The sequence below is a fragment of the Aspergillus alliaceus genome, assembly GCF_009176365.1.
Source record: "Aspergillus alliaceus strain CBS 536.65 unplaced genomic scaffold BDW43scaffold_6, whole genome shotgun sequence".
In the NCBI taxonomy this organism is placed as follows: domain Eukaryota; kingdom Fungi; phylum Ascomycota; class Eurotiomycetes; order Eurotiales; family Aspergillaceae; genus Aspergillus; species Aspergillus alliaceus.
The window spans coordinates 872142-894025 of record NW_022474689.1 but is presented as its reverse complement, the minus strand read 5'-3'; the positions used below and the strand labels follow the sequence as shown (position 1 = coordinate 894025).

The window sequence follows — 21884 nt, the reverse complement described above, 5'->3', positions numbered from 1 at the left end:
CCCCTCCAAAACCCCTCATTAGACCAGTCTTATGCATTAAATCACCCCCAATATCAACTCATTGACTTCATACTGCAGATGACAGATCACGGATGCGTTGGTCCTTCCTCCCGCGCGCGTTCACATGTACGGAGTACATGTTACCGGTATATCGAAGTAAAAGTAGAATGCTTACCATAAGGATTATTCAAGAATTACAGATTCATCAGCCGGACCAACGTAGTCCTAAAACCACACCCACCGAAGTCTGGGTCCCGGAGGACTATACTCCGATGGCACCCCCCGCGTCCATCGAGAATTTTCTTCTATCTTGCTGAATAGAGTATTTTTCCGCTTTGGATTTTATGCGCAATTGATGATGGAAGGGGGTTGTGGTGTGGGAAAAAAGCAAAAAAAAAAAAAAAAATATTATCTCCGAAAAACATATGGATGGGTTTCTGTCAAGGTTCTCCTCGCTGATGTCTCTCTGTCTTAACCTACTAAGTTACGTACATGCATACATATTCTTTCTATACTGTATATGGAAATATCTATAGTGTGCACATCCGCAACTAGAAAACACACCCCTGTAAGTTCAGAGTTACGGGACCAAAAAAGGTAGTAGTTCTTTCAATCCGTAAGGTCATGGAGCTACCGAATCAGATTGTTATCGACGGCTTCCCCAATCAAGCCAATCCGGCGGGCAGCCTATGTTAAGTAAGACCTACGACCTCGTACGATCAAGGGAAAAGCCGACGTCTGTCGCCTTTGTTTGATCTTCGCGTTTCATCTACTGAAATCTCCGATTGTACCCGGTTTACGGCCATGCATGATCTCTCTATCTGCGACATACCTTAAATATCCTTGAGAACCCCCGCATCCTGACTATCGATCAGGAAGGATTACCGTGAGGTACAGTATCAAAATGTGCATCTCGTTCATTATTCGCTAGAAGCAGATTGGCTGCCAGATCCTAGTCCCTGGCACTATACGTAACGGAATCATCCAAAAGACGAAAGCATATACAAAACATTAAACATCTCCCCAGTGCCCCTCGTTACAAACGAGAGATATCCCGCCGGAGAGCCTGTTGTACCATACATACGTAACCCATGAACTCCATACAATTTCCCAGGTATCAAAAAGAAAATCATCTGTGCATACGCCGCCCAAGTCACTCCAAGCCAGCGATATGAAACTCCACAGCCCAAGACAACAAATGTATATGGTGCAATCGGTTCAAGCGGCCAGCCGCCGATCCCACCCGTTGATCAGTCCAAAATCAGTGACCTCATCCCCCGCAGCCGGCATCACAACGCCCTGGAAGGGATCCAAAAGATTAGCTTGCCCTTCCGGAGACAACCGGATGTCATTGTACGGTGCCGCGTCTTCCGTGCTGCCCATGCTCTCATCCGAATAACTGAGCACGCTCTGTGCCGGCGCAATCTCCCGATTGGTGGGCATGTCGCTATTGCTGCTGGAAGACCAGGCTTCGGGGGAAAGTCCCTGGAGATCAATCTGGGATCCTGGCAGAGGCGCGGTCATTGGGCTGGGCTTATGTGCATATTCGGCCGTCAGGGATGCGAAAGGCCCGGTGTCGTCACCACACTCCTTACCGCCATAAATTCCAGTGAAGATGTTAGAATAGCCTCGGTCCATATCACTGAGAACAAACTCCCAATCAGACATCGTAATGGCTCCGTGGGGGACATCTGAGGGTACAGAGCTGGACAGCACATGGCCGTGATCGTAGCTTATAGGATGGGAGGTATAATACATCTTGTCCCCTGGAAGGTGCAAGTCCCCGGGGGCAGGGAGACTGGCCCAACTAGAAGACCGGATCTGACGCTGGGCAGCATGAGGGCTAGCCCCCGAGATGGTATTTCTGCGCGACAGCGAGTCTTGTTTTGCAGGCTGACCCAAGCCCGCACTAGCAGCTAAGCGGGCCTTCAAGGCTTGAAGCTGCTTTTTAGGGGACCTTGAAGTCTTTTGCTCCGGTGGCGACATTTCGCGAGACTTATCAGATGTTGCTCGTTTGCTGCCATCCAGCGAGACTAATGCGCCAGCCAACGTACTAAATTCCGCAGCAGCAACTGGGGACTCTGGCTCTAACTGGTCAATGATCGCAGTGAGCAACTTCTGACTCTCTTTGACAAGCTTGCTGTCGCGTTTGAGCCCAATGTTTTGCCACAAAAGACCGAGACCGGAAGAGAATATCAGCTCTCTACGGTTGACGCTGACAGAGAGGCAAAGGCGCCTCTCATCAAGAAGCTGAAGAATTTGGACGATACGTTTGCTGCAGTCGGAGACGGCGAGAGCAGACGGTGAACGGATTTGTTCCTCGCCGAAGCAGACAGCCGGGCGATGGATTAGTGAACGGATGAAGTAGTAAACAAGGGACTAGTTGAGATAGTTAGTAAGCGCCAGGTTTGACATGTAGAACGATACATGAAAACTTACCAAAAGTGGCGACCGGCTACTCGTAACATTTGTGCTGGGCTTATCCTGCAAGAACTCGAGACGGAGGTGGGGAGGCAAGTTCTTCACCCATCCATCCAGCTGTCCTGCAACTGAACGGAGTTTCGACACTGGAATTTCGTATCCCCCATCAGACGGATATAGATCTTCCAAAGCCTTGTTCAGTACTCTGGATGCCGCAAATAATGCGATCGCGCTAGAGATCCGAGTGGACTCGCCAGGAAGGGTGGGTAGGAAACCTGTTTCAGTGACATTCTCGTCATCAATATCCTCGGGATACTCTGTACGAATGCCCTCCTCGCGCAGTAGAACAGGCAACCCAGTTAGAGCAGTGGTGAAACTGTGATTGAGTCAGAAACAGAGCTTTGGGAGGAATGCAAAGCACTCACCGATCAACCACGTATTGGCACCAAAACACCTTCTTCCGTGTTTCAGCGACAAGTGGGTTGGGAGAAAAGCGTTTTTGACTCTGATGAAGTCTCAATTGATGACAAAGGCTAACGGCAGAACCTCGGTAGCGTAGAAGACCGGTATAGTCGCCTTTGGTCATGCAGTACAACTGAGCCAGAACATAGCATTGCAAGGTTGGGATGGAGACATCGCCAGAGAGCGATTCAATGACAGGAGACCAATTATCCTCGAAGAACGTTGGGTCCTGGTTGGTTCTCGTCTGTTGATTAGAGTTAGTTCAAAGCCTTGGAAGTGTCGCTATAACTGTCTTGAACTTACAGTTGATGCAAGCGCAGCAATGCCAAATATCAAGTTCAGCTGCGCCATATCGTGCTTACTGCCTTGCAAGGTTTCCGTATTCGACAGGTACTGCTCGTAGGCCTTGAGAATGGTAGGCCTGTGAACAACTGGATAGAGAGGAGCCCACTCTTGGAAGAAAATATTAATAAGTTGATCAGACACGAGTCGTGGTGCGGTCTTGATGATCTGATCGGTACGAGAGGTAGAGATAGCAGCGGGAGAGGCTGTCAAAGCCCTCGTCGAGACATTTGGGGGCAATCGGCCCTGATCCATGAGCCTACTTATGAAAACATCTGAGCCGATTAGCTGCAAGTCCCTTTTCTAATCCTGCCATTTTCCAAATTTCCACGTCACGCGAAAGAATAGAACATACCACCATAGCCACGTATACTGGAGATCCCAACGGATCCGCTATTAGATGATTCGCTTGGCGGCTCCTGGACCTGAATGACACCCTCGTTCGTGTCGGACGGACTCGACTTGGCCGATTCGGACGACCGTACAGAGGCAGCAGTCCTTTGTTGCGAAGAGGGAGAGAAAGAATGTATCCGAGACAGTACGTCGATTTTCTCATCTTTTTCATCCAACAAATTCTTCAGATCCCTCACTTCTGACTCGAGAGCTCGCACCCGTTCCTCCAACGATTCGGTGTATCCACGAGGGAAAGCGCGGCGACTCAGTTTGTCGCTCGTTTTACATTCGAAACCGACATTGGCGCATTGTGTACAACATGGACGGACACCATCACAGCGAATCTTCTTGCTTCTGCATCGATCACAGGCCTGGGCGATACGACTTTGGGCGCCGTTGCCGACCTTGATCACTTTCATCGGGAGAATTCCAGGCATGTTGGCCGGATGCTCTTCGCATCTGCCGCCGAAAAGGCTGTTTCTTGGCTTTCGATTTGATTACTATTCGTAGTGAATTCGATTTACACTTGGGTGGGCTGAAATGTAGGCTCTCAAGTGATAATATGTATTACTGTACAGTAGCGGGCCCGGTGCCGTTCAAAGTATGTGACCGACTTTCAAAAGTTGGTAAAGGATAGTCGATAGTCGACAAACGTTGTAATAGACGAAAAATAATTCAGATATATTGGCGGTATAGGCTTATCGACAAGGTATTGATAGATGTAAGTATGTATGAAAGGTGGCGGTTAGTCGTGGAGAGGAGAATAGGAAGAAAGGCAAGAGGAGAAGCCTCAGCGCGCGTTGGGAAAGGCCAATCTTTTCCAAATGTCCGCGGTGCTCCGTACGGCAAATGTATTGGCAGCAGTGCGGGTGACGGATTCACACTCAAAGGGGTGTGGCTGTGGGGTAGCCCGGTGGAGCCGCTACCAGACCTTCCGCCAATGGAAAATTCTAGCTTACGATTCCCAATTGTTCACCCGACCCTCAGATTCGCGCGGTGGTTCTAGGGAGGGACTGGTAATACCGTTACGGTCACTTTAAGTTCACTTAAAGTTCAATGAATATCCGTTAAGTCATGCTAAAATCTTTGGACTTTCAGCCCGATATCCCTCTGCATTTTCTACTCTATTGTCTTCAAGGCGTGGCTCACCAAATTGATAATGTGATCCCATACGATACTTGAAGTTACTCTCAGGGATCATCTCGTCTAGAATTGGTGAAGGACTAGGTACAGTAGGATAAGAGAGGAGCAATTGTCAATGATTGGCTTCGTCATCCATAGAAGGGCTAAGTTAAGCAGGGAAAATTTTCATTGCAGAGACGAACAGGGGTTATGCCCAAAGGCATCGCATTTCTGACATTTAGACTCAGAAATCCTGCACATTTCCTCCGCTCAGAAGGTTCAATTTAAATTAGCCGTTCCTCCCCTTTTCATCTAAGATTATATAGGACTTTTCTTCCTATGCCAATCTACTCCGGACGTACACCACCGCTAGTCTACTCCAGTACTGTCCATCTGTACCGTACATGAGATAGGGAAATTAGTGGGAGTAGTTGTAGTACTTTGTACCGAATCTCCCCGGTATCACTGCACCGATCGTCATGACTCCAGTCCGGACAAGCTTCCTCGGGGGTAACAAGTCAGCAAAACGAAGATCTCTCCAAATCATTGACGTCTACTCCCCGCAAATCCCGACCCTCAACCTATATTCACCACTCAAAACCCGATACCAAATGAGTTAGTTAGTAGCCTAAACCATAGGACAAAAGTGAAGTCCTCGCAAACATGGAGTTCTCATCCTGGGACCCTAATCTGAAAAAGAAAACTAAACAGACAAAAAAAAAAAAAGAAAAGAAAGAGGAAATTACCGGCTAACAACCCCTTCTCCGCATGCCTCGCCCTTCAAGTTCAACCACGGTTATTCTCAAACCCTTCCCCATCGTTTGGATCCGCCGGTTTTTATTCGGGATCGGTCTCCCGCAATTCTGCCTCATCCTCTACAATTCCAACCAGGACCTCCATCCGCAGCCACCCGCCGAAAATAGACCGGGAAGGTCTATTGGTTTGGGAAAAGCGATGCGAGCTACTGGAAGTAGATACTCCGTAGGGTCCCTTTAGTTTTACTCTTAAATGAAACCCGCCAGTTAGAACCCTTTACCTGGGATCTTCGTAATCGGACCTCGTGCCATGCCACTTTTCCCCATCCGTTCACGACTGGAGCAAAACGCGGGGGATTCCCAGGAAACTTCCACCGGCTGCATCTCCTGCCATTGTGATTGATTGGAATTTTAAGAATGGCCTTGTGTTTCGGGATCTTATGCTTTTGATTTTTTTTTTTTTTTTGGCTGTCCCGTCGGTACCTACATACATCGTTTAGCACACCTCTGTAAAACTAAAGGAGTATTGGTAGCATCTGACTAGAGAGTTGTCTCAGCCTAGATGGAGATGACCTTTTTCCAAAAGGTCCGTAAAATAACACGTCACAGTTTCGATGGTACGTCGAATGAGGTTGCAGGAATTTTGTTCACAATTTTCAGACCTGAGAAGAGTCACTTGTGAGCACAATTCTTTTGTGGTATTTGTGTAGAATCCGAGAGTTTCCCGAGAAAACTGCAGAGGTGGAGCAAAACCCGTTCCAAAAGGGGATCTTCATGTTTTGAATTTTGGATTTTGAAAAAGATTTTTCATTCCCTGGTTTAATTTGAAAGGATCGTGAGTCTGGGGATGACGGAGCCGCCACACTGCCGAGGAGCCAATTGTAGCCGGAATGTCTCTCAACAAATGCCTGGTGCGCGATTAGTATTATTATTGTTGTTGCCGCATTAGGCGTATGAATGGTCTCTCTCCCCAAGCTACTACTAGATCCATATCTACTACATCCTTCGTACAATGGGTTTGTCCATTTCCAGGATAGGGTAACGGGTCATGCATCTACTATTTGACGCTATGATATTAGACTCAAAATGATATTTGCCTGGTCGAGGGCGTTGGGTTTCAGCCCTCCAGCCACCTCAAGAGAGCAGATCAAGATACGTGTGCTTGATGCAGAATGGACTCATATCAACCAGGAGACTGTCACATGGCCACATGGCAAGAGAACAACTATCGAAACGGAACTCCCAATCATGAAGCAAGAAAGGGGGAATTTCCCCTGGAGCTATGCAGTACCCTACTCAAGGACATACTCGGATCCAGGTCCGTCTGGTTCGATTGGTCCGCACACGTCATAGAACTCGAAAGGGGTTTGTCTCGCCACGATCTCGACCATTGGTCTAGAATAAGCCATGGATTTGGAACCTCCGACCTCTTCCTTTCTACTTACCCCAACTGGGGTTCTCCACAGTCCATGTTCATTTTAATTGAATGATCGACCTCCGCAGTGGGTATGGTGAAACTCAAACGACCACCGATCTCGGTATGGATAAGTGATCGATAACAATCTACTAATATCAATGACTCAAGTGTGGTGGCGTCTGGGTTCGAAGAGCTCGTGTCCTATTGCTATCTACATCGACGAATGGTCATGAGAAATCCTCCTCAACCTCATCAGACCGTTGCTGAGTGAGATACGCAGCAACCGTCTCACTCGTCATAAGATCTTGTCTCTATAGATTGGTGGCCACGGTTAGTGTTCGCTTCACCCAATGCTATGACGGGGGGCAATGAGATTACCCCACTTACCTGCTGTACTAAATCCTCGATTCCCTTCTCCAATAGCCTCCCCTCCAGTTCACGTAGGCTGTTGATGGTGCTAAACACCTCAGGCCGGAAGAGGGCAAGCATATCCTCATTCTGACTGACCTCTCCAATCATGATCTGGGTCTCTCGAAGAAGGAGAAATTGAGACTCTAGCCGATCCAGTACCGTTACTACGGCCCGAAGCTGGAAGATATCCCATAGAGGGTCGCTAACCAAACGAGTCTTCAGGTCACTAGGCTCTTTGATCTCCTCCCCCTTCCAACTAACTTTAAGCTCTCTACCCCCATCAGTAGTCTGCAGTACTTCAAATCCAAGCCCGTCCTCCTGATTCACACAAAGCCACCAGACAAACGGGCTATCCCAACTAGTGCTACCCGTTTCCGTTGTAGGAACATCAAATAGCCGAATTCCCGACGGTGCCTTGCAAAACCGTTTCTTGGCCATTATCAGAGGATCGTCGTCGGGAATATCCAGGTCAAGAAGCATCTGCTTTGCACTTTGTCTCTCCTTTTCGAGAAATCCGTACGAGAATATCATCTCGGATGCTGGTTTATCATCTCCATATCTGTATATTGTTGCCCATCATAAGTTGTCATGCTCGTAGAGGATAAAATCCCAGTACTTACGTTATAGTAACCTCCTCGTCCGGTTGGAGTGTACACCCCGCCCGTAACTGCAGAACTGCATATCCTTCCGCATCCTGTTCATATAAAGCTTTCACGGTATCCTCAGGTGCATGGTTAGCCATGTCAATACATGGGACTATCGCATGGCCAGACCCCGGCAAATCCACCATACGGGATCGGTACATAGCGTCGACATATTTCCAGTCGTCAATCGTGAACTTTCCTGTATCCCCATCCCACCAATGCCTTTGGCACCAAGATATGTGTTCTGTCGATTGCTGTAAGTACTCAAACTCCTGCTCGAGAGAGGCAATCTTTGCATCCACCGCCAATTTCAGGGATGTACCGCGCAGCAGCTCCCGTTCCTCTGCTGTGTAAAATGTGGGCAGCGCTATCGAAGATGGTAAGTATTGTATGTATTCGGTCCAAGGGTTAGATAACCCAATGCGACGATGCTCGTCTACGAAGTCTGGACTAGAGTATGTGATTTGGAGAATTAAGAAGATTAAGATCGCACCCCTAGCTGTCTGCTCATATCAGCTCATGTACTCAATGCAGCTCCACGTAGAGTTTCAAGTATAACACGGCATTTAAGAGCAAAGATAGAGGACATACTCTGCCGAAATCACCGACGGCTTCCAGGACTTCGCGCAGATACCGATCAGACTTGGCATGGTCTTCAACCAACCGATGCGACAATATCATATCAGATGGGACCCGCAGGAGAGTTTCCAAGCCCGCTCCTTCAATGTCTGAGCTTTTGTTGGAAAATTCTGCTGTCGCTACTATCGCACATCCCTTGTCTATACCATCATCGGTTCGCAGCTTGCAGAAAGAGACGCCGTCGACAGAGACGCCATTGAGTCTTGTCCATGAGGGCAAAGTCTCAATAGGAAGATATTCACGCTTCATTTTGCCAGTTTCGCAATCAATCACCAGTAGACTTACAATTTCATTTGATAGAATCTACCTTAGTGAAGGTATGAGAGAGAGCCACCAGAGGTCCCCACCAACTTCCTTATCGATAAGCAGGAACGGTGATTGAATCTAAGAGCCCTATGCCCTAATTTCCTGATGCAGCTCTTAGTCCAATTGCAGCATCTAGACGTCATAAGACCATGGTGCGCTCTTTCGAATCAAGCTTTACAAAATGTAGAACATCCCCAAATACTTGAGCATGGACATCTTCATGTCTTTACTCGGATTATAGCAGTACATATTTTATTTTGTACGACAATACCTGTCTCGAGAACCCCGTATCCCTGTCATAAGCCACGAGCCCAAGATGCCGAGCACCCCAGCTTCCACGCTGCATCATATACTCACCCCGCGGCCGCCACGCCTTTGTTTGCTTCCAATTCAATCCGTATGGCAGCCGGCGGCTTTCCATACACCCAGAAGCGTCCGAGCTCGCCTCAATAGCTCTATCACACAAGGTTGGAAAGGAACTTCACCGGATGACCATACTGTGGACCGGAGGAAGAAGGGCGATACCACGGATCCGACCGTAGAAGGGGCTCATTCTGGCATGAAAGACAGGGAAGAGTCTAAGGGAATAGCTAGAGATGATAAACCTCAGGCGGCAACTGAAAGAGGAGGTGTGAAGCATGGAAAAAAGGCCAAGGAGGAGCATCCTAAGGCACCTGAACCGATCATCGGAATGAATGATGAGAGAGCTCAGGTATGTTTTCGAACATCCAGACCAAGACTAAAAATTATGAGGGCCTTTTGGAATAGTTCGGTACCTCTCCCATTTTGTCAAGGCGGCTAACTATTGATCTCTTTAATAGAAGGGACATTGATATCATAACCGGATTGCCTTTCATTCATTTTCGGCTATATATTTGGGATAAGCGTTGTATTGCTCGTCATCAGTCACATTAACTGTATATAAATTGAATAACGAGGTCTATCGGCCAGGCTTGAACGAAAGCACCTAAGAAAAGGGGTATTGTTAGTGGCTGATATTGATATAATATGAAAAGTTAACACACATCATGTTTTCCTACTCGCACAATTTCATCTTCAGAGACGCGGATGCCACCAACACCCTCGATATAGGAAATAGGTATGTCACCCATCACTTTTTGGGCAACATCACCAACCGTGGTGCCCCTGTTCGGTGTCAGATGAATGCATGAGATGTGGGATCCGCAGCTGGTGTCACTTACTTCTTGACCAGCACACAATCTCGAAACGCCGCATCACTTCCAGCTCCTGATGCAAAAGTATGTATGTTCCGTACTGGGAAAACTGGTACAAGACCCAAAAGCTCTGCAGCACGCGAAAGGCACTGGACAACTCCGGTTGAGCCGAAACGATAAAGCACCATGTCTTTCAAGTTCTCGACGCGGCTGGATTGACGTTAGTTTTAGTAAAAAAGTACATTTTATCAGTGCTGGAATGACCTACCCCTTCAACTTCTCGTCCATCTCCTTCAGGCCACCGCCATCGGGTTCGCCCATCTCTATGAGGTCTTCTCGCGTGTCTACGAATTCGCTTCCTTCTATGTATTTGACGTAACCTTGTTTTGTTAGTCTCCGGAGGAACACCTCCGATATTGCGGAGCAGAGAACAATGGATTGCGGGTCCTGCATCTTGGCAATCTTGCTAATATTCTAGAAGACACAACTGTCAGCATCGATACAAATGCCACGCAGGAAGCCAACAAACCTTGTCCGCGTCAGGATGATCAATCTTATTCAGGGCATAGACCGTAGGGAACTTTTCATCGATGAAAGCTCTGACAACCTTCTCGACAGTCTCATCAGACCAGTTCTCTAGGGGTTCCTTCAGGGCTATCCGATCTAAGCAGCGAGCAACAATCGTTGACGTACTTCCATAACCGGAGAACTGTCCCTGTAAAGTGTCCACGGCCGTCGCCTCTGTTACGGGAGTCAGTATGCAAGAAAGATTAGGGATCTGATATAGACTGACTTATTGCCATATGTCGCCTCTTAATAGATCCCCTATGGAAATCGTCAGCGACGAGAGCATGGGTTTCGTAGTATATCCATTTACCATCTCTGCATCAAATTCCCTAACACCCAACGCACAATCTCGGAATGTAACCACTCAATATCTTGTGAGGGATCATAACCTCGTGTTGCTTTCCCTATTATGCGCACAAATATATTAGCCAATATGCTCCCTTGCAACACGCGCAGCAAAAGCACTTGCGAAAACATGGCAAATTCTGACCTTCTGCGTCTGTGGTTCCACTAACATCAACCACATGGATCAAGGCATCTGCATGACGCAAATCATCCAAGAACTTATTGCCCAGTCCACGGCCTTGATGCGCGCCCGGCACGAGACCCGCAACATCCAAGAGCTCGATGGGAACAGAACGTCTGCCTTCTATACAGCCTCCATAGTTCGGTTTGCACTTATCCGATACACCATATCGCTGACAGGCACATTCTATTTGGAGGTAGCCAATAGCGCGCTGAGGATCGATCGTTGTGAAACTAAAGCGCACAAATTAGACGTCTTCGGAGCGCAAGATATGGATTTGAGAGATTTCGTAATGGGGCGATATAATGGAGCGCATTCGGATCTACTTACGGAAAGTTCCCTACATAGACGAAATGTTCCGGTCAACGCACATATACTTTGGCTACGCAACTAGAGAAACATGACCTTACCGACTTTGGAAGTAGCATCTGTCAAACTATTCAATGTGGTCGATTTTCCGCTGGATGGCTACATGCCCCTCAGTTCAGTCAGCGGCGTTACCTTCCGAGATAACGAAGAGTGCAGACCTTTCCAACCAACCCAATCAGGGGATCCCTAGGCATACTAGCAAACACCTGAGTAATGAGGTGTACAACGAAGAAAAACAACGGCAGAATAAGAGTATATTCCCGTCTAACAACATGCAACCCAAGAAAAAATCATTCCCCTGCCAGCGGCGAGAGTCGTCAGTTTCGGCATCTTGTAAAGGAAGGCGGTCTATGGATTGTATACCCCTCACTGCTTTGGGTATAGCGTGTTACATGTTCCTTAGTTGACTATCTATCAAAACATCAAGCAATCCTTAACATATGAACGGAAGTACAATGTGATGTCTCACATATGTAACAGTGGAACACAGCACAGCATGTGAGCTAATAAGTTAGGCGCTAGATCTATGTTATACTGGAAAGGCATCGTTTATTCGTAGATCATCATAGGAAAGCCATATGCATACTATATATATCCGTCAGAGATAGTAATGTGGACTTTACCTTTAAAATTGCGAGTTCTAAAAACAAAGAGCTTAGAGAAGCGCGTATGCCTAAGAAAATGAACCGAGCTCAACGAGTTTCTAAGGGTGCATTTAGAAAATCGACTGCTGTACATATATAATGCAATGCTTCGGCGCCTTAAACAACAATATCGGTCGAGTGAATTTTGCGATTGATAGCTTGTTTTGAGCAATACCACATTAAGCGTCGAAGACGCTTTCAACTCAACCCCCCTCTTCTGTTGAAGTCGAGTTTTATGTTACATCAGAATACCTCATGGTGCTTGTATGCTGTCAAATAGAATGCATGTGTACCCATGGATTGCGGTTGATTATCCATTCTCCTCCACGACAATGGTGCAACTACTACTGAAAGAAGAAAGAGATACAGTCTATATAGAGCATTTTTATAAATATATACCATATAGAATGCTTCCGGCACTTTTACCTACTTGTAATACGCTTCTATAGATGACCATAATGCGCATGCAGAATGTCGCTTCATAAATAAGAGCTTGCTAGCGGATAGTATGGCGGTCTCTTGTTTTCGTACACCGGTGGGGCCTCGTTCACTCTTATCTTGGCTCTTTGTAACTTTTCTCTTTGTTAGGAAGGTTCATGGAGCTATAGCTTGAAGGGTTGCACATGCGGCAATATAAGACCGAGATGAATACAAATGAGGTGGCACGAAGGCTCGAGATTTCTAGATCCAACAGCGAATGGATCGAAGCCATTGCAAATTCTATCTGAAGGACAGGTGTTACACGCCTGGAGTTGATTCGCGAATGTCTGAAGGCAAAGATCAGCACTTGTAACAATTCTGCAGCCACAAAGATATTACGCGGACGAAGGGCCTATATAAGTCTCCCGCATCTGTTACGGTCCTGGAGTCGCTACTTAGATAGGATTGATTCTCTCAAAAAGGTTCTATCGTGCCTATATTCGGTGAAAGTACTAAACCGTGATCCTTGCTCTACACCTAAGCGTAAAATGACACAGATGGTTAATTAAATGGCTAGGCTATCCCTCTTTACCATGCGTTCTATTCTGATCTCGCTCTTCTTTGGCACCCTGGCTTCAACTGCTGTAATTGGTAATGGATACATTGCGCTTCATAATAGCGACCGCGAGTGCTTACTGCTGTTAGACAACGCCGAGGCCGACCATCAGGTGGCAAGCCCAAATGGAACTGTTCCCATTGCAAAACTCGTACAAGCAAACTGCTTCTGGAGCGGAACTGCCCCATTCTGTGCGGGAAGTTGCGATAATTCCACCCAGTGGGATTGCGGTACGTCAAGTTGTGGTGATGGTGCATGTTGTTTTACGGGATACAAGAAGCGTTGCTGTTACAAATTCGCCTATCCATCCGGCTGCCCAGCCTCAAGAATATCCCCAAACGTGCTTTAGATATATTCAGGGAGGGTTTACAGTTTGAGCACTAGCTCATGCTGCTATTATGTTGACGTTAAGGCCTGAGTTGCCATGGGTGGTTCTACAGCTACCGGATATCATAGAACTTACGCTTTGTCTTAGCTTTGCTTTTATAAATGTAGTCCTCTGATATACGGTTCTCGTTTTCTATTCTCTTTCTTTTCTTCTCGGATTTTGCCCTTCTATACCTTCGGTTCTGCTAAGGTCAATTGCCTTTTGTTCCAAGCCTTGAAGGACTTTGTGCCTAATGATTTCATATGTGTGAAGTTTCACAATTCTACCTAGAAGCATCTACGAAGCTCTATCCCTACTCCACTTTCTTCACTAGTCTGTCATCATGTACCTGAAGACATGCGTCATAGCATATCCATATGATATGTGTGTATGTACTTTGCTGGGTATGCCTTGGAGCCCCACTACAACCATTAAAATGGAGCATCCTTTGAGAATGGATGATGGCACATGTTGACCTGGTACTAGAGCACTAAATTGATTTTCATCAGTTTGGTATAAAAATGCAAATATGTAAATATTTAGCGTGTGGATGATTCAATGATACTATTCTACCCTGAGCAACTGGGGATCCTCATCCTATGAAGTCAGGAGGGTGTACATCCGCTGAATGTACTGTACCACGAAGACATTTGAAACCAATTTCCTCACCGCCAGACATTTAATTGGTTGAATTGAATCATCAACTATGTCCCAGGGTTCAAAAGCTCTCCGCCGCTGTTGTTCCCAGAGTGGAAGTGGGTTTTTCATTCCAAAGCCTGGATTTGATAATATGTCGTCATAGGGTGCAACAACGTCACCAGTATTATCATCCACTCAACCCAAACCATATAAGGATCCCAATTCCCTTTCTCGATCAGTTCTCAATTATAATCAGAATTACAACACAATATCTCAAGTTGAAAAAGTCATCAATCTATACGCCACCTGATCTCTTTCGATCTAACTTCTACAAACCTATCTACCTACAACACAACACGTACACAAAATGTCCGAACAGACCTTCCACACAACCACTCAGGATATCCGCAAGCCTGAATCCAAGATTTCCCAAGCTCACCAGGGAAACCCCCCTAAGGACTCAGATGTTTCGGCTATGAAGGTGAGTTTAACCTTTTAGTGATAGTTTCCATTCATTTCGCAACCATACCAATAGCTTCACAGTCCGTCCTCAGCGACAACGCCAACAAGAAGGAGCAGATTGACAAGGCCAAGTCCAACCTGCCTCTACCTGATCAACCCCCAGTCGCCAGCGACTGGTCATCCGCCGACCAGAGGACCGTCAACGTTGGTTCGGGCGGTCTCGAGGGACCGATCTCTGGCGAGGCCAACAGTGCTCTGAGAGAGCCGGCGACCGCTGGAAGCAGTGTTCGTGAAGATGGAGCGGAGTTGCACAAGAACACCCAGCCAACGGGCAATGTTGGCCGTCAGGCAGCGGAGAACCTGAGTGGTCTGCCCAAGGATGCTTTGGCGCGGTAATTTTTGATATCGGGAGTTTGAATGGGTAACGGAATGTAGTATTTGGGCATAATATATTATGAGCGAGACGATATTGTAATTTTAGTACCTTTACTTCCATTAAAATTCCATGGAATTACTTCGGAAACGTCATATCCACTTCTTTTACCTTGTAGACATATAGTCGTACCTGAATTTATGATACTTGGGCATTGCATTATACTAGTAGACTATGTTACCTCAAATTTGAACAATAAGTCCATTTTTTGACTTCCTTTAAAAGTTCTGTCTCATTGTTCACAGCATCACCGTTACATGATTTGACATCACGTGACAAACACAGGATGGCACTTTTCGAATCGGGTTAATCGAAAAGCCTAAGAGGGAATTCTTTCATTCTTATTTCAACCCACCCAATAAAACACTCCCGGACAACGGGATATGATAGACCCGTCTATACATTTGTTTGAATGATGTGAAACGAAGGGCATCTCGATACATGATACTCATGTTCGCAGGATTGAGGAAGATGTCGATGACGTCACCGCATCATATCTTTTATGCCATAGAAGCAGCCAGGATGACATTCTTCCAGCATTCATAACGCAATCGATGAATAATGCACCGAACATGGTAGTTGGGCATGTGAGGAACCAACTATGTTCGGCTATACGATACCATAGGCGGCAGGAGTGGTATGCGAATGGAGACGCACTTTTCCGACGAGTTTCTGGACAAAGTGGGCTCTCTCTTTCTTGTCGTTGAACTAGATCGCCACTATGAGCATCTCAACCTTGGGATCGATACTTGTTGACGTACCTAGAATAGACTCGTTCTGGGAATAGTGGACTCGTCCACCGTCAGCATGACATCATCCTAGCGATGATCTGGATATCAAAAGTCGATGGCATAGAGCTTCCAATCTTATATAGAATTGCAACCGTGCCGTGTATCTCAGTCCTCATTAATTTCTCGAACCACAGAATCTAGGAAACTACACTTCTATACGCCTCGAACCACCTCAATTCTATTTAACAAACCTTGCAAAACAATACTTTCTATAATCATGGATCTTCAAGGAAAGCCCATTGGCCAAGGGCCCCGCAGCACTAAGGTATATTTACAAAGCGTGGGAAATTCAACAAGAGAACGTGTCTAACCGCTCACAGGTCACCACTGACCCCGAAGCCTCTCGCAACCCCATCCAAGAATCCTCTGGACCAGTTGCCGGTGACTCTCTTGCCGCCGAATCTGCCACCAAGGGTGGCACCTATTCTCAGAACCGTGGCGCTCAGCCACTCGGTGTTGCTGGCCAGCAGTCTACCTTGAACACCAAGGACACATCTTCTGCCACCGAGCTGCCGTCTGCCCCAGTTGGCGCTGCTCGTGAGAACCTCGACAGACAGGAGAGGTACCCCGAAGCCCTCGGCGGCCAAGGGGACTACTCCGGCCCACATTCCCAGTCTGGCTACGTTGGTGGCGCTACCGCTGCTAAGCAGCAACAGCAGGGAGCCCGTCAGCCTCAGCAGTCCAATGCCTCTCAGAACCAGCAACGCGGTACTGCTAGTGCTAGCGGCAGTGGCTACCACAACCAATCCAACACTGGCACCGCACCTTCATATGCTGAGGACGTAGTCGGTGACTTCAGCAGCAAGAAGCCCAAGGGCCAGAACTTGAAGGAGGGCGGTTTTGATAATAGCAACAACGCCAGCTTCACCACCCAAATTGGCAGCGAGAACGATCCCGGTCGTCTCGCCACGAAGGGCTTCCAGCACAAACAGACAGAATCCGGACCTACCGGCACACCTGCCGGCAGAGAGCAGAAGGGTGTCGACAACCAGCACTGGTATCAGCCTCTGCAGTCCGACCAGCGCGCTTAATTGAATAATGACTTGAACATGATGGATGGTATGAAAAGCTTATGAGCGGGGTATCTTACGTGCTTTTTTCTTCAGCCTACACAAATGGCCATGCATTATAGATAATATGAATACAAAAAAATTGTATAAAAAGCCACCCTCCCACCAATCTAATCATAGACCCTTATAAGAACCCCCTGCACAAATAGCCCAAACCACCTCATTTACTCACCCCTTCACTAATCTCCTATACTCATCCGCCTCACAATCCTCAGCTAAAAGATCCTCAGCTAATAAATAATCCTCCTCAACCCCAACAGCAACAACAGCCACCACGAACAACCCCGACAAAATAGCCATCGGCGCCATCAACATCCGCACATCTAACACCGACCGGATCACAGCGCATGCCACCGACGTACTCTTTTGATCGCGTAAAACACGTATCTTTGCTTTCAGGTAGTGGATGATCTACAGCAATATCGCTCTTCGGAATGAATACACCGTAGAGATGTTTTGGCCAGGTATTCATGGTTAATTTGAGACTGTGATTGGGCGTGGTACTGGTAGCTTGCGGTTGAAATGTTTGGTTTGTTATTGGGGGTTCGAACTTTTATTTCTTTCTCGTTCAATCTTATTGTTTTTAACAGAGGTATTGAAAGGGTTTTAGCTTGAACGAACCATTTGGGAGGGATTGAGGTCGTTTATGGCATGAGCTGTCCGTTAATCATAATGAAGCTGTGAATAGGTAAAGGTAAGGCTGTAAGGGTGTGTGGAGAGCATAGTAAAAGGAAGGTGTAGTAGAGGAATAATAGCATGTTGAGTTCCGATATGCTAAATATATATGTATAGCAGCAAGGCGAATTTAGGGATCTGAGAGCGAGGGTCCAACACAGGAATAACCGGATGTTATATGTAGTCGAGAATAGCTCATCCGATTCACGGATCATCGGTCCTTGCATGTACTACCAACTGGGTTTGGATTTTTCCTTTTTCTTTGTAGGACTACGTGCCGGGGTTGATTGTCCGTTAGTTTTCAACCCTTGCTAATGGATGCTTAGATGAGCATATATTGTTGGGATAATTATCTATTGGGTGGATCTGCGTCTATGATTTGATCTATGAGGGAGGGAGAATTGTGGGGTATTTTTATGGGATTCTACTGTATGTGCATATATATGGGTTTGTATTTGGATGTGTTGGTGGGAGATTGATTCACCGCCTGATAACTATATTCTTGCCTGGAAGCTCGAGTATACGGACTGGGTAATGATTGAAGGTGTCTGTGAAGATTAGAAACTTCAATCAGTTTCATTGACTTCATCGTGGTGCTTGCTTCCTTTGACTTTTCCATCTCAATCGGAGCTGATAATGCTCCTTCGCCTTCTACTAGCCCCTGATAAAAAGTAAGGAGCTTCAGCGCGGGTTTGGCGGCAACATCAGCCGGTGATGGGTGTATAATATTCTCTAACTTTCTCTAACTCATTAACCCATTCTGACACCTCAACTGGTTGGACGTTGTAGCGTTCCTGAACTGAGGGCAGAAGGCTCTCCCATGAAGTCGCCAAGGGGTTGACCAAGTGGAATACAGAACAGCGGGAGTCTGCCCGAATTGTGCTACGTGTATGAATGAGCTCTGTGATGACAGTAGCCAGAGTATCCTATTCGATTATCAGTCGTGAACATCAGCCGAAAGATCATATTGCAACTTACCACTGGAATCCATTCCACCGACATGGACCCTAATGTACGAGGGATTTTCCCATAGCCTTCGATGTGGCAACAAGTGGTAACCATTCCTGCCGATTCCATATGCCGTTTTCTGTTGTTGGGCCTGCAATTTGTCCCAAGCGTAATATGGTCGTTGGTATACCTGCCAATTGGGACGTTGTGGTACAGTTACGCTCGCAGATGTGCTTTGTTTCCACATACCCCTGACGCAAAGTCACATCACAATCTTCCAAGGGCATTTCAGGAACAGATGGTCCATGGGTGGGCTTCCACTCTCCAATGGTTCCTATAGAAGACATGAAATAGATATGGGCATTGTGTTCGCTTTGCAAGCTGAATTCTATAATATGACGAGTGCCACGGATATGAACATCTTCGAATGAATCAACTGAGATGTTGAAGTCTTCCCCTGGCATTATGTATGACAGCATCCACAGTACGAAGCATCTCATCGCACATAGGACCACTGATACCAAGTCTAACCTCACCAAAAGATGCGACGAGGAATTCGACTCGCTCTTGGTTAAAATCGTACTGCGATTTTTCTTCTTGGAAACTCTTTGCTTGCCTATCCTTCCCCTCTGATCGGTTTAGACAGTACACTTTTGGCAAAGGTACTATGGTTCAACGGTGTATGAAGCAGGTAATTCCCAAGAGAACCAGTAGACCCAGTAAGAATAACAGTATGCCGATCTACTGTTTCGCTTGTACCGGGGTCGCGCCCTAGAAGACCAGCCGTGTATTTCTGTACCAGAGCATTGATATTTTCAGACCTCAATACCGTGCTCTGATCAGCGTTGCTGGCGATGCCATAAATAAATTGCTCAACTGTTTGATAGTGGGGTTTGCCGTAAATACATTGAGCTGTTTAGACTTGGAATTGATCGACGGCCGGCATGAACATGGAGAATCCAGCTAAGTTGCATTGTCTGTAAAGAGTCTAGTCCCAGATTGTAAAAGTCCGTTTGGTTTGAGAACGAAGAGAATCCAAGAGTGTCCGAAACTACATTCCGAACAAATTCCTTGATGCCGGACATTTCGGCAGATTTGGGCATCTGATACCTAATAGTGTCATCATCCTGGTATGTATAAATGGCCTCTATCTCCTTCTCATAGTCGCGCGTTACAAGTCGCCGCTGTGTGCTCCCTTTGGGGGTAGTCTGGAATGTTTTAATTTTAGACGCTAGCCCAATCTTGTTTTCCATAATTCGTCCATGGGCTGGGTTGATACGGTTCGCCTCTTGAACTGTAGACCAGATATGTGCGATCAGATCTCCAGCTGGACTGGATTCACCCCACTGGTTCCAGTTGGGCTCAACAAGTAGAGCGGGTTGGAATCTGCCATTGCCTACAACAACGGCTCGTGCAACTAAGGCATGCCCCTCAATGAGTTTTTCTATCGCAACAGGATTGAACTTTTCCCCGTTGCTCAGAGACACAACATCATCTAGGCGCCCACGCAGTTTCCAGAGTTCAGACTTCGTCAGATGCCGCGTATAGACATCCTTCGTATGGTATTCACTCAAATCAGGAAACGTGTGAAAAACAGGGTGAAGAAAGGGGTCATAATGTCTGTGTATGACAAGTTCATATAGGTTTCCATCTACCAGTTCCATTTCAATTCCGTTGGTCGGCCACCATTCGAAATACTCCCAGTCTTCCTTCTCTTCAGGAGCTAACGCGAGTATAAAGCCAGCTTCAGTCATCCCCATGAAACCTGATAGCGACGTGTGATCCCTTATCTTACGGCCAACCTCAGGTGAAAGAGAAGAGCCACCCCAGAACACGTACTTCAGGTTCCAGCAAGCCTCCATGGAGGCTTGCGATAGAGTCATGTCTTCCAAGTTGCAGGGAGGTAGAAGTACCGCTGTGAGCTTGGTTGCGCTAAGTATGGAAGTTAAGAACTCGGTCGATAACGGCTGTCCGGAGCTACCACGCAACAGATACCATGAAAGACAGATATGATTAGCAAAGAGAACCCATGTGGTGAAAAAATGGCGCTGCAGCCAAAACAACATCGTCTTTGCTGAGTCGATCAGGCACGCCCGCGAAGCGCCCTTCAGGGACTGGAATATAAGCACCAGCATCGAGAGCTCTAAAGTAACCAAAGGTTAGTTGGATGGGTTTCGGAATCCCTGTCACTCAAAGTCTAACGTTAGCTAGGGAAAGTTGATATGTGTCATTTTTATCTCTAGTATGATGGAGTTGATCACTACTTACCGGTTGTGCCAGAGCTGCGCGCAATAAAGGCTATTTCATCCCTGACCTCTTCAAAAGTCTTATAAAATGGATACGGTGCGGTAACACCCCAAAAATATCTGCCAAGGATGGAGTTTCCACTGTAATCAAGTTGGGACGAAGAGCCTTTAGTTCCACTGCCCTCTGTCTTCGCTCAACGCTGTATGCTAATTTCATACAATCTGTGACTTCGAGGAGACGAAGATGTGCTTCATCTGAGTTCCGAGATGATGAAAGTAGAGGCTACCGGTTGCCAGAGTCAGTACAAGGCCAATGAAATCAAACAGATTCACAGTCTCACCTTATCACCCGTTTTATTACACGCCATTACCACCACAAGTTAGCGTATATTATTTGCCCCAATATAGGCCAGTGTCTTCATGTTCGGACTACAGCCGAAAGTCTTTACAATCCACCAGCACTGATAATTCACCGCATGAGCAAGCTCCTGAAAGGTCACGTCGAAGAACCCATCCGAAGATCTTAGAGCCCTTAGGCACAGCACAAACTTTCCTCTGTGGATCCTTCTTAGCCAAATCATCGATGACTTGAACCATGAGCCTCTTTCCAATAGAGGCCAACTCGTGCTCTGCCATGATGAATAAGTTCACAGTAGATTATCAGAGCAAACTGAAAGCCGAGAGAGTAGGTATTAGAGAAAGGTGAAGCTCGTGTGCAGGCCTGCCGTTGCAAGACTGCACATGCTCGACATTTATAGCCGTTCTGAGGGACCATCTCGGACTGATGTTCGTAAAGAACCTGTCGGCTTTTCGGGCTGCATATGCTGTTTTTTGTCTGAGGGCTTTTCGGTTATGCTCGGGCAAACATATGACAGCATCACCTTTGTAGGCATATAGACGCTAAGAGGCGCGCTGACGTACTGGGTACACAGCCATGGCCAGACACAGCAAATTGACTACGCAGAATAATGTGACGAGATGTTCCAATTGCCATAGCTACATGGAGGCAAGGCGCTTAATCAAC

At 46.8% G+C, this 21884-nt stretch overlaps 8 protein-coding genes across 8 annotated transcripts; 4 read left to right on the top strand and 4 right to left on the bottom strand.

Annotated features, from left to right (window-relative positions):
• Positions 1-749: 749 nt before the first annotated feature.
• facB (C6 transcription factor FacB/Cat8) lies at positions 750-4584 on the bottom strand. Its single transcript, XM_032040775.1, has 5 exons — positions 3581-4584; positions 3187-3500; positions 2847-3127; positions 2440-2797; positions 750-2379 (listed from the first exon to the last, which is right to left on the bottom strand). The coding sequence occupies exons 1-5, from the start codon at positions 4053-4055 to the stop codon at positions 1219-1221; spliced, it is 2589 nt and encodes an 862-aa protein (XP_031904211.1). The 5' UTR covers positions 4056-4584; the 3' UTR covers positions 750-1218.
• Positions 4585-5433: 849 nt separating this feature from the next.
• On the top strand, positions 5434-5961 carry BDW43DRAFT_265322 (uncharacterized protein). The gene has a single exon (XM_032040774.1). It carries the CDS (start codon positions 5509-5511, stop codon positions 5734-5736), a length of 228 nt encoding a protein of 75 aa, XP_031904210.1. The 5' UTR covers positions 5434-5508; the 3' UTR covers positions 5737-5961.
• Positions 5962-6516: 555 nt separating this feature from the next.
• On the bottom strand, positions 6517-8983 carry BDW43DRAFT_265318 (SET domain-containing protein). Its single transcript, XM_032040773.1, has 4 exons — positions 8559-8983; positions 7944-8470; positions 7300-7882; positions 6517-7223 (listed from the first exon to the last, which is right to left on the bottom strand). Exons 1-4 carry the CDS (start codon positions 8853-8855, stop codon positions 7140-7142), a joined length of 1491 nt encoding a protein of 496 aa, XP_031904209.1. The 5' UTR covers positions 8856-8983; the 3' UTR covers positions 6517-7139.
• Positions 8984-9228: 245 nt separating this feature from the next.
• Positions 9229-9745, top strand: BDW43DRAFT_307645 (uncharacterized protein; the record flags this gene model as incomplete). The annotated part of the gene is made up of 2 exons (XM_032046295.1): positions 9229-9624; positions 9734-9745. 2 exons carry the CDS (start codon positions 9229-9231, stop codon positions 9743-9745), a joined length of 408 nt encoding a protein of 135 aa, XP_031904208.1.
• Positions 9746-9852: 107 nt separating this feature from the next.
• BDW43DRAFT_307644 (Ygr210 GTPase family protein) lies at positions 9853-11743 on the bottom strand (the record flags this gene model as incomplete). The annotated part of the gene is made up of 11 exons (XM_032046294.1): positions 9853-9879; positions 9938-10058; positions 10115-10297; positions 10356-10561; positions 10617-10828; positions 10881-10912; positions 10965-11058; positions 11145-11413; positions 11511-11520; positions 11591-11648; positions 11708-11743. 11 exons carry the CDS (start codon positions 11741-11743, stop codon positions 9853-9855), a joined length of 1248 nt encoding a protein of 415 aa, XP_031904207.1.
• A 2648-nt stretch (positions 11744-14391) lies between these two features.
• Positions 14392-15156, top strand: BDW43DRAFT_265312 (uncharacterized protein). The gene is made up of 2 exons (XM_032040772.1): positions 14392-14716; positions 14779-15156. Exons 1-2 carry the CDS (start codon positions 14603-14605, stop codon positions 15091-15093), a joined length of 429 nt encoding a protein of 142 aa, XP_031904206.1. The 5' UTR covers positions 14392-14602; the 3' UTR covers positions 15094-15156.
• Positions 15157-15491: 335 nt separating this feature from the next.
• BDW43DRAFT_265311 (uncharacterized protein) lies at positions 15492-17079 on the top strand. The gene is made up of 2 exons (XM_032040771.1): positions 15492-16186; positions 16242-17079. The coding sequence occupies exons 1-2, from the start codon at positions 16139-16141 to the stop codon at positions 16950-16952; spliced, it is 759 nt and encodes a 252-aa protein (XP_031904205.1). The 5' UTR covers positions 15492-16138; the 3' UTR covers positions 16953-17079.
• Positions 17080-17635: 556 nt separating this feature from the next.
• BDW43DRAFT_297701 (uncharacterized protein) lies at positions 17636-21496 on the bottom strand (the record flags this gene model as incomplete). The annotated part of the gene is made up of 10 exons (XM_032044436.1): positions 17636-17691; positions 18195-18345; positions 18404-18592; positions 18683-19071; positions 19103-19225; positions 19266-19485; positions 19565-20581; positions 20676-20803; positions 20883-20940; positions 21371-21496. The coding sequence occupies 10 exons, from the start codon at positions 21494-21496 to the stop codon at positions 17636-17638; spliced, it is 2457 nt and encodes an 818-aa protein (XP_031904204.1).
• Between the last annotated feature and the right edge of the window lie 388 nt (positions 21497-21884).

Excerpts from the sequence above, each read along its gene's own strand:
- facB (XM_032040775.1), bottom strand. The coding sequence starts at position 4,055 with ATGCCTGGAATTCTCCCGATGAAAGTGATCAAGGTCGGCAACGGCGCC. Across the intron at positions 3,501-3,580 it reads CAGTATACGTGGCTATGGTG|ATGTTTTCATAAGTAGGCTC; the intron begins GTATGTTCTATT and ends TAATCGGCTCAG. Across the intron at positions 2,798-2,846 it reads TGCCAATACGTGGTTGATCG|TTTCACCACTGCTCTAACTG; the intron begins GTGAGTGCTTTG and ends ACTCAATCACAG.
- BDW43DRAFT_265322 (XM_032040774.1), top strand. The coding sequence starts at position 5,509 with ATGCCTCGCCCTTCAAGTTCAACCACGGTTATTCTCAAACCCTTCCCC.
- BDW43DRAFT_265318 (XM_032040773.1), bottom strand. The coding sequence starts at position 8,855 with ATGAAGCGTGAATATCTTCCTATTGAGACTTTGCCCTCATGGACAAGA. Across the intron at positions 8,471-8,558 it reads CCGTCGGTGATTTCGGCAGA|ACAGCTAGGGGTGCGATCTT; the intron begins GTATGTCCTCTA and ends TGATATGAGCAG. Across the intron at positions 7,224-7,299 it reads TCGAGGATTTAGTACAGCAG|AGACAAGATCTTATGACGAG; the intron begins GTAAGTGGGGTA and ends ACCAATCTATAG.
- BDW43DRAFT_265312 (XM_032040772.1), top strand. The coding sequence starts at position 14,603 with ATGTCCGAACAGACCTTCCACACAACCACTCAGGATATCCGCAAGCCT. Across the intron at positions 14,717-14,778 it reads CAGATGTTTCGGCTATGAAG|TCCGTCCTCAGCGACAACGC; the intron begins GTGAGTTTAACC and ends ATAGCTTCACAG.
- BDW43DRAFT_265311 (XM_032040771.1), top strand. The coding sequence starts at position 16,139 with ATGGATCTTCAAGGAAAGCCCATTGGCCAAGGGCCCCGCAGCACTAAG. Across the intron at positions 16,187-16,241 it reads AAGGGCCCCGCAGCACTAAG|GTCACCACTGACCCCGAAGC; the intron begins GTATATTTACAA and ends AACCGCTCACAG.